Source organism: Triturus cristatus, chromosome 4_2, assembly GCF_964204655.1.
Source record: "Triturus cristatus chromosome 4_2, aTriCri1.1, whole genome shotgun sequence".
NCBI classification, from domain to species: domain Eukaryota; kingdom Metazoa; phylum Chordata; class Amphibia; order Caudata; family Salamandridae; genus Triturus; species Triturus cristatus.
The window spans coordinates 236,533,922-236,544,742 of NC_140586.1; the positions used below are offsets into that span (position 1 = coordinate 236,533,922).

The 10,821-nt window shown below is 45.3% G+C and overlaps 1 protein-coding gene across 1 annotated transcript in view; it reads right to left on the reverse strand.

The window, feature by feature from the left end:
* Positions 1 to 10,619, reverse strand: part of MFNG (MFNG O-fucosylpeptide 3-beta-N-acetylglucosaminyltransferase) — a 129,307-nt gene extending 118,688 nt beyond the window's left edge. The window contains exon 1 of the mRNA XM_085601363.1: positions 9,541 to 10,619. Within this exon, the coding sequence (XP_085457489.1) occupies positions 9,541 to 9,792 (252 nt within the window). The 5' untranslated portion in view covers positions 9,793 to 10,619. The remainder of the gene's footprint in view (positions 1 to 9,540) is intronic.
* Between the last annotated feature and the right edge of the window lie 202 nt (positions 10,620 to 10,821).

The following is a 10,821-nucleotide window of genomic DNA, read 5'->3' on the forward strand; positions in this document are numbered from 1 at the left end:
GATGACATTCCTGCCCTTTTCTTTTGATGCATGGCAGTGCAGCAGGAAGGCCTGCGCCAAAATATTGTAAATGAGACCTGTAAGCTCCAGATGTAGGGGCAGGAGAACAGGCTGGAACTCACATGGCCAATGTCCTTTCTTTTCTTTCTTGGGTCTCCTGTTTTTTATCACTGATATATTGGATGAATGGTAATTGCCAATAAACACTAAATTACATTTTAATTGATATTGGTTGGGGTTGAATCTAAATTACTGACTTTTATTATGTTCAAATAATTAATTTGAGGGAAACTTCATGCAGCAAAAACTACTCTTTTCTAAACATGGAAAACCCAAGTATTTTTCTCATATAACTCAGTGAAATGGACGCAGGAACAATTTCAAAATTGAGCTCATGGTTGAGGCACGCAAAGAAGCTTGTACATGGTTTACAGCGTTGTTCCCCTCACAAACACAAAGGACCTCATTTACAATATTTTGACGTACGGCAGTGCAGCAGTCCTTCCTGCTGCACTGCCGTGCGTCAAAAGCAAAGGTAGGAATGTGCCATATCTACAAGATAAGAGGCATTCCTGTCCTTTTCCCCTGCACTAGTGCACAATGGGTTGTCATGCACCAACGCAGGCACCATGGTGCAAGGGTGTCTGCATTGCAGGGGTGATTGTTTTTTGCAGGAAGTGGCACCTTCCTGAAGAAAAACAATAACCAGGGGTGTTTCCCTCTTTCTATGTGTGCTGCATAATGCAGCACACATAGAAAAGGAAAAACGAAGAGAAATAAAGGTTTTGTTCCTTATTGCGCCTCCCTTGCATAGGAATCTGACTCATTCCTAGGTTAACACAACCTTGTAAATCTGGGAAAGCTTCCGGTTCCATGGGTGTTGCGTAGAAACACCCACAGCAACACAGATGGATCGCCCCTTTCGCGCAGAGTAATGTATGAAAGGGGGCCATATTTACAAGGCCATGAAAAGACACGCAGGGTGGCTTTATGTAGCCTTGTAAATACGAGCAGGCACACTGCGCCGCCAGTGCATCAAAAACAGTGACGCACGGGCGGCGCAATGGGCTTGTAAATAAGACCCAAAATCTTAACAAGCCTCACACAGAGGCTTAAAATAACCCTTTTACTGGCACACTGAACACAAAAAGAGAAGTTAAACAGAGCCTGCGTTGAGGGAACCTGAGAAGGGAGGAGAAGTGGGGGCCAGGACCTAAGAGGATAGTGCAGAAGCTAGGCCATCTGTCCAGCTCTCTCCTGCCAGCTGTCAAGCCGACAGCCTCCCTCTCTAGCTACCCACGCCACCACCACACATCACCCTTTGACCTTGTGCATTTTTTAAATGTATTTGTGAGGTTGTATACGGCTGCGAATAAGGCCCTTAGGCCGTCAAGGCCTTGCACAATAAAATACTGCAATTTTGCCAAACAGTGGGTAGCAGTGTTTCGGATTACACGTTCCTTCCTATACCTTTCCCTACTCTGCTCTCTTGCCCTCTCTCTCTGTTTCCCTTTTCAATCTTCCACCTGCTCGCCTCTGTTCAAGTCATTAACCCATGACAGCCCAAAACACAGGGGACCGACCCCTTTCTTCAACAAGACCCTCCCCTGCCGAATCTGTCTACCCCTAAACACAAGAAAGCTCAAGCGCCCTCCGGGCTGGACAAAGAACTGTCCCGCCCCTTCTTCATGCAGCCAGGGGCCCAGGGATTGCCCCGGTCTGGATGAAACAACTACAAGCGCATCGAGCCCTCCTAGTGGAACAAAAGGCCCCAACAGGCAGAAAACGGGATAAGGGAGGCGAGTGACACAGAGCACAGGAGGGGTACAAAGTTCACCCTATAAACAGATTAACCAAGCTACAAGGGCTTTAGGGCGGGGAGGAGTGTCTGCGGGACCGGGCCGGAGGCAGGGAGGGGGCAGGACTCGGGGTTAGGGGTACCAGTTCATTGGGACTGGGGATATATGAGACAGGACCAGGGAGAGGGCTGGCATGGCCAAATGTTATAGGGACAGGGAGCAGGGCGTGTGCAGGGTCGGATGGGGATGAAAAATCGGCCCGGGCACCCAGAAAAAATTGGCCCACAATTGCAGTTCGCAGCCATTCATGCCGAAAAGGTGATTTCTTCTTATGCGTTTCTAGTCAGATTTTTTTTAATTGCAAAGACCTGCTGTAGGGGACAAAAGCTTCCTCCTTGCGCTGTGACAACTTGTTAATTGCACTGGTCAAAAGACACACCTCTCCCAAAGGCTCACTGACACCTTCTGGGGCCCCGGGATGCAAGGTGCACCACATGATGGCGTCCTCCTGACGCCCTATCGTCATTCTGCAAGTAACAATTAATGGGCCTAATATGTGGCCTGCTCAGACTACCTCTCACCTGAAGCTGCAGCTCTATTGGAAAACCAGCCCAGGTATTTGGAGATTCCTGATCCACAGTCTTAAAAAATTGGCCCACAAGCTGGCCTCTGCCACAGGGTCCTCGGGTACCTGCCCTACCAATCCGACCCTGGGTGTGTGGGGACAGGGTTGAGCACAGACCTCGGGGTGTGAAAGTGGAGGACAGATGCAAGGGGCGTGGGAGACGGTGATGCGCGGAATAAGGGCAGGGTCAGCAATGGGCAAAAGGTGTGGGGAAAGGAAGGGGGAGGCGGGAACATGGCTGGGGTTTGGATATGACAATTCCAGCAGTGTCTAGATATATCCCTACACCTGTGCATTGCTGGAACAGACCCTTCTTTCACACCCTGGGCTTTAAGTGGGCCAGGCCGCTCCAGCACGTTAGTAATTAAAACAGACATTGACACAGGTCCCTAACAGGCCCTATATTCATGTCCTTAACTTTAGTGGCAAATAACAGTGATAGTTTTTTTTAACAATTTAGGTCAAACAGGTCAACATGAACCATTTGATTGATTTAGTTATCGTTTGTATTTCACGTTTTACTTAATTGGCTCCAAAATACTGTCCGGGTGGCACACCACAGGGATCACAGAAAAGTCGTTTGTGTGTTTAAGCCAGCCCTTAATTAGCCACCGCCTGTGTAGACACCCTCCACTTTTTGCATCCCACTTAACGCCCTGCTCACACTTGATATCCATGCGACGCCAGGTTATCGATTGCTGCACCTGTCCCTGTGGCCTGTGCTGCCATCTCTCTCAGAACTGATGACCCTGGTAATGCCAGTCTATAAATTGATGCTTTTGTCCCTGTTACCTTCACTGCTCTCTCGTACTCTACCCAGTGCTTAATTTGTAAAATAGTATGTTCCAAAGCCCTCATCATTAGACTACTGTCTAGGCTACTGTTGCTTGCCCCACCCATTGCCCCTGTCAGCGCTCCCAATTACAGCACCAAACCAAGTACTAACCATCATACTCGTAAAAGTGTGACAGTACAGACTATTCCAGGCCAGGGCAGGATTGGGAACCCAAAGCAGCCCTGGCAAATTTGTCAGATCAGCCTCCATACGGTGCATCGCAAGCTAGTGGAGCGGAGCAAGCAAGCCTGACCACTACAAAGGGAGCTGGGGGTGGGGGGGGGGGTTCTCTTGCCAAGTACATTTTGGAAAACAATTACAATAAAATGGTGCATTCTAGAGCACATTCATTTTCATTATATATTCAATTTATTAGCTATTAGAGCACAGCTAACGAGGACCTTACAGTGCGCCAGGATACAACAAACTTGTTTGCGGCCCTTCAGTGTTTCCCTCACAATCACCCTCCAACCAGGTGCATAGTTTGGTCAGTGAGATTGGGGGGGTGAGCGGGTACATACGGGTCTATTTACCAAATTCTCTTGCAGTGAAGCAGCCCAAAATGCTGCTCTGTGCTGCATGAGCAGGAGAGCGCCATATTTACAGATATATCATTATCCTGCCCTCTCCCTGCCACCAGTAAACAAACAGATAGCTGTGCGCCATGCACACACCTTTGTACCATAGTACAAGTGTGCCTGTGTGAGTCTAACATAGGTTTTGTACTTGAAGGACAGCCTTCCACTAGAAAATACAATGCTTGGACTAACTTTAAAACTGTTCCCACTTTGTATGCGTGCTGTACAGTGCAGCACAATACCATTGTAGGAAAAGAAGGGAGAAATAAAAGCATGCCTCCTTGATAGTGTCTATTTGAAATGGCGTCATTATTTGACTCATACCTCTGTCTAAATTTGTTTAGTAAATAGGGTTTTCCATCAAAAACCATGGGTTGGCTGCATGGGAACACCCATGCACCACCCATGGAACGCCCGCTTGGCATTAACTAATGCAAAGCAGCTCTGCACTGCTTTGCTTTACTTTCTACTTTCAAGTGCATTTCTAGCTCAAAACAAGTTTTGCACTGGAAACCAAAATGAGAAAAAAAGTTTTTGCGTTGATTTGCGTCACTTTTATGATGCAAACAGGGCACAAAATCTTAGTAAATATACCCCATAGTGTTAAAATACATTATACAACAAGAAGGGGGCACAAGAGGGGCTTAAAGGGCAGTGGAAAAGGAGAGTAATGCGGATTGGTAGGGGTACTCAGTGAGAAAACACATTATTTTGTGAAATAACCAACATTCTTCCAAACAGAGAGAGGGAGATTGGGTGTGTGAGTGTGTGTGTACGTTTCTAGTCTGTGTATGTAAAAACAATCCTGGTGAAATCCAACAGGCACCTCATCATACCAGACTGAAAGCACCCAACTATTAATCGCTAAATACATGTATTAGGGAGGTGTAACACCCCAAACCCCCCCCGCCTCAAACAGTAGCCATCATCTCTCCATATCCCATCTCACATGTATTTAATTTTTTTTTATAGTGCATCCCATCCGGTGTAGGGAGTCCGAGCACTTTACATCATGCACACATGCAAAGACAATAAGTCATACATGTGTAAACCAGTGTTTAGAAAATGTTACATAAGACAAAAGGGAATACAAGGTGTAGGATTTACATGTCATCCACACTGGTCGAAATTTTTTACGAGTGCTTGGTCTTGGTCTGAAGAAGGTCTTGGTCAAATTCAGGATTCAAAACATAACATAGTGTTTGGATTTACTAATAAGAATGTATTTCTACCCAAACAAACCCACTGTAGCAACATTAGGACAATGAAAGACTGGGGAAAAAACATAACTTTCGTAACCTGTACCATGCAGTTTGTATGCAGCTCTGACAGCAGTTCATAGCTCACTGTGCTAAATGTATTATGATTGTAAGTTATGAATTGCAAGTAACTAAAGGATCTCTGTGACAAAAGCAGTAGTCCACTGAGCTGTTCACATTAAATACAGTTCTGTGATTTGTATGGTACACTTTCTTTGCAGCAGACATTTTAACCTTCAGTTCTACATTAGATGAGTCAAAACTACCAATAGACAAAACTCCAATCTCTCTCCAGCAGGAATATAAACCACAAGAGATATCAATCTTGACACTTTTATTGTTGTTTGAAAACTGCTTGGTATACATGGAACTCTGCAGTGAGAGTGCGAAGTAAGTCAATATGCTAGACAGTCCTGCTGATTTTGTTACTTGGGGTTGATATTGCAGCATTGCTGCAAAACCAGCCCCCAGTAACAAAACAAGCCACCCACCCCTAAGGCCTCTTGGGGATACGCCTGATGCCCGGTATGGCCAGTCTGGCCTTGTTCCAGGCCCCTAAAGCTATAGGAATGGCTTGGCTGGCAGTTATTAATCATTTTTAATGTATATTGAATTAATAAACAACTGTTGCTGGGCTTGGTTTTAAATTAGACAAACAGCACCACTATGTGGCAGACTGGTGTAATTGCTGGTTTTGGCAATTAAGTGCTGGTGCCGAGCACCGCAAACCGCAAACCGCTTGCTCAAATTAAGCACTGCCCATATCTATTGTAATGTTGATCTATAGATTGATGCACCTGTTACATCCACACCCTCTCTCACACCAGATGCCCTCCAATGTCAAATGTTATTGTATGTTCTTTTCATGTGTTTATCACTGTGCCTGTCTGTAAATATAAAGTAAAAACAGTGATGGGAAAGATTGTGAAGTATTAATTGCTGTTCACACTGTTCACTTAAGACACATGTAGCCCAAAGATTTTGTTCCGTTCAGGCGGTGCCAATCAGATCACCTGCAGGGGTTGTACCACTAAAGAAGTTTACGTTTTACACCAGTAGTGCTGTTCACATAAACATGGGCAGATCAGCAATACATTTTATTTCTAGTGGGTCTTGAAGAGTCTGCCCACATATGACCTAGATCAACTCCTAGGAATGAACATTATGCAACACGCTGGGGTAAATATTATGGTTTAGTCCAAGAGAGCAAGTAAGCGTTCCTAAGGATGATTGCAAGACAGTAGGGCAGCCCGATAAAAGCGCACCTTGCAGTCTGATAGCTCGAACACCACCTCAATTTAACGTTATGCTGATGGCATTTTTCAACAACAGCTTTCTCAGAATATATTTCAACTCATGCAATCCTCGAACAGATTATATAATTTAGAGAGAGTAGAACAACAAATTGCACTTTATGTTGGTGGCACTGATTGCACAATCATATGAAGATCAAACACCTTTCAGGTAGGGTGGGCTTAAGCAGTGCTTAGTTTGTAAAATAATAAGTGCCGGGCCCTGACCAGGAGCCCACTGAAGCTTGTACCACCCATAACCCCTATCATCACTGCCAACACAGCTACTAACCATCTCTCGCCTGCAATTGTGACAGCTCAGATTATCCCAGGTCCCCAAAGCTAAAGGAATGGCTGGGGATGAAGGTATTAGTAATTTTTAATGTATATTGTATTCATAAACAACAGTTGTTTTGTTCATCTCTAAATTAGATGAGCAGCACCACCACGTGGCAGACTGTCTTAAGTGTGGTGTTGACAATTAAGTGCTGGTGCCGACCACCGGAAACCAATTAAGTGCTGGTGCTGAGCACCCGAAACCACCTGCTCAAATTGAGCACTGGGCTTTAGGTTGCTTAAAAAGCATAATAATAGTGTAAAACAATTACAATTAACGTCATTGGTGCTGTTTGCGCCAAAAAGAGAATTCACATCCCTTTAATTCAAGTGAGTCTTGAAAGGATTAATCTAAATAAATGAAAAAATATGCATTTAAGGTTGAGGTGAATTGTAAACAGATTACGGTCCTTATTTAGAATTTGGTGGACGGATTCCGCGGATATTCCATCTGCCTTATTACAAGTGGCATTGGACTTGTAATAAGGCAGCCGGGATATCGGTCACATTTGTGACGGTATAACCTGTCAACCAAACTGTAAATCAGGCCCTAAATATTGCAATAACAGTACTACAGCAATGACATTTTATGTAATTGGTATTGTTTACACAATCAAGAGGTTCATGTCACTTTTAATTCAAGTCAGTCTTAAACATATTAAATACTGCGGTCAGCACCCAGGTATTGACATATGGGCACTCCAACAATATACTTCAACTCAGGTGAAATTTGAACAGAGTAATCTAGCAGTAGCAAGAGTTATACTTTTCACCACTAGGGCTGCTCACCTGGAATATGTGCAAACCACATCCTTTTAGTTAAAAAGGGCTTTAAGCAGGTTGTGTGATCCTATACGAGTAGTACAGTAATTACCTATTATGTTAGTAGCATTGCTTATACATAGTACAAAGATTCTGGATTCTTTTCAGATCAGGTGGTTCTAATTTTAATAAGATGAATAATTAAGCCTGCATATCAATGCACATTCAGGACATGGATGGATTTTATTGTCAAATGTTAGCAGCTGAATGAGTTGTGGATTTTTTCGGTATTTTGCAGGGAATCGTGGTGGCATTTGAAGCATTGAATGGCAATCTCAATTGACTCTGGAGATATCTCAAGATTTGCAAGGGCTTCAGGTGTTAAGGCACTACTTTATATGTGCCCCGAAGAGCCTATACCAGTGTTTCTCAAACTGTGGGTCGTGAGCCGATTTGGGGGTGGTTGCTAAATGCTAAAGTCCAAGCAATAAATAAAGATGCGTTTAAATTCTGTATTCATCTTGTCACATTTTTCTGACAGTGGTCATTGTCAAATGTCAGGCTTCATCTGCTGACAAATTGCTGCTTTTATTTTTAACATGTTGATTGGTGTTTAAAAACTCGTCTCAATTTGCAGTCAGACAAAGAAAAGTAAAATGAATTATGTGACGATCTTGCTGGGGACAAGGAAAGTAAAAGGAAAGGCAGGGCGGTGTCATTTGTTTGGTAAAAAATTAGAAAATAGATTTCTTACTTCAGTAGAAGTTGTTCGTAGTGTGCCAAGTTATTGAGGTGAGACTACTGAGGGATGGTAGTGCTTCCACTTTCAGCATTTTAGGATCTCTGCTTCCAAAGAGTAAAGCTGGAGGGAGTAAGTCAACTTCCATTGGTTGGTGCTTCGGAGATACTTCTCTAATCTTGATCCATTAAGATCACTTTGGTTTTCCAGTTTTAGGATTATCTGAGTGTCATCTTTGTAGTTGCTGTAGCATGTAAAGAGCTGAGGTAGACATTGAAAAGGAGTGGGGCAATGATGGACCCTTGAGGTACGCCGGCTTTGAATGAAGAAGGCGATGTGTGTAAGAGAAGCAAGGTAGTGCTTGATCTGTCGCAGAGGTAGGATGAGATCCAGACAGGCCTAACTCCTTTCAGGCCATCTTGACAAGAAGATGCCGGGAATTATACACAGTGATATACCATCATGCTGGATGCCGGGCGATATAAGTGACAACTGTGAGGAAGGATATTTTTGGAATCAAAATTTAGAATGAATGAGTGATCAGAAATGTGCAGAATAAATAGGATTTTGAACTTCACTTGGGATGTGGTTCTGCTTTGAGTTAAATGGATACTTAGAACCATGAATTTATGAATTTCATTTATTAGCCCTGAAAAAGTTAATGGATAGATCCTTAAGGAAGGAAACACATGTCAATGAGAAGTCATTCTTTCTAGATGAAGAAATTTGGAATAAAAGTATAACATGAAAAAACGAATTTAGGATATGTAGTCAATATTTTCTTTTTGATTACACTGAATCACTTAATCCAGTACTAATTACGCGTGTGCTATTATGAATTGTATAACATAACCTCCTTGGTGGAGATACTAAGTACGACTGGAGATTGTACAACCCAGTGACCCCCAACTACTTCTGCACATAATTAATGTGTTGTCATCCTGCTGGTTGTTATACTTGTGAGTGGACTTTATGAGGTGTGCAACATATTATTGTTGTTTGTAGGATATATTGTGAATCCCTGTAGGCCATGGCTGTCTTAGATGGAGAGTAGGGTGGATTCTGTGCCTCTCCAAGGACGGATCCCTGTGTGTTGCTCTTGGAGGAAGTAGTTTTCTTCTAGGAATTTTCAAATCTGAGTCAAAGATGGTCTGTCAATTGTCTTACGTCCTAAAGAGTAATGCACCTCTACCTGGGTTACCTGAACATTTCTCTCTCTCACACCTTATATTTCTGGTAAATTATGGATTGATGCCAGTAAATTTGTTATCCTAACCTCCCTGAACCCCCCTCCCGTGACCCCCGGAACACTTACCTGCTTTCCTGCCCGGGACATCCAGGTGTGCAGCAGCAGGTCCATTCTGGAGCGATGAAACCTCTGGGTGGTCTTGATGGCCAGGAAGAGGTCTTGCAGTGTGACCCCCTGCGGAGACGCTCCCTGGGCCCCCAGTGTAGGCGCCAGTGGGTGGGGGTGACCCCCACTCAGGCGCTTACAGACAAGCATCAGGCAGCAAAGGGTGAGGAGAAGGGCCCCGGACAGCCCTTGGTGGAGGCTGGGACAGGGCATGGGGAGGTGGAAGGCACGGGATATTAGCCAAGGGTGGTAGGGAGAGGTGAAAATTCAGAAGTTGGAGTGGTATTCCACGATTAAGTGAAAAACACAGGGGATAGAGCTACAGTGACGGAGTGATGGGGCGGGAGAGGAAACCAAACCAAGAGAAAAAGAGGGAGAGAGGAAGAAGGGGAGAGGAGGAGTGCGAGTGATAGAAGGAGCAGGAGGCGAGAAATGAAGAGAGGACGAACGAGGGTGGGAAAGAGAGGAACAGCAGAAACAGAGTGAGATTGAGGGCCAGAAAGAGAGAGGTAGGTGGCCTGGGTGAGATAGTTCGCAGTGACTCCTCCAGGAAAGAAGGAGACTGCTTGCAGACACTGTTCCCTTCAGACTCGGAGACAGTTCCAATCACTGCTCCAAGGGAGAACGGGACAGCCAGCGGGTACCGCTTCCTCCAGTGTGAGGTATCCGTGACTGCTCCGAGGGAGAAAGAGACAGCCAGCAGGCCCCGCCCCCGGAGCAGCTGGCAGGTGTGGAGCTCCGCTTTCGGGCGCCCCCCAGGTACCGCCCCACCCTGTCCGTCTGCTGCCCTCCCAGCACCTGCTAGTACTGCCCCTCCCTCCAGAATCACTCACTCCCCGCACCCGGCGCGTGGCTTCGCTGCTCATTACTCTCAGTAGAAGCGGGGCTCCAGCAATGCAGCGGCCTCTTAACGGGGAAAGGGTGAATCTTTCAATAGGTTAATCGGGGTCTGCAGTGGTGACGGTTTAACCGGGCATGCACCCTCACCGGTGCCACCGTGTGTCACAGGATATCGGCTCCCTTCACACGGTCACTCTGAGAGTCGATACCCGACAGGGCGGCGGAGAAGACGAGCTGGAAAACCCCTGCACAGTGTTCCGGTTCACCTTTGGAGGCTGTGAACGGCGATTTCAATCAAGGGGCGTGAAAACACCTCTGGACTTCGGTGACAGACTCAGCATCCCTTTGCTTGTTTTCATTTTTGGAAGGGAGGGGTGTTTGGAGGGGGTCAGAGTGCCTCTT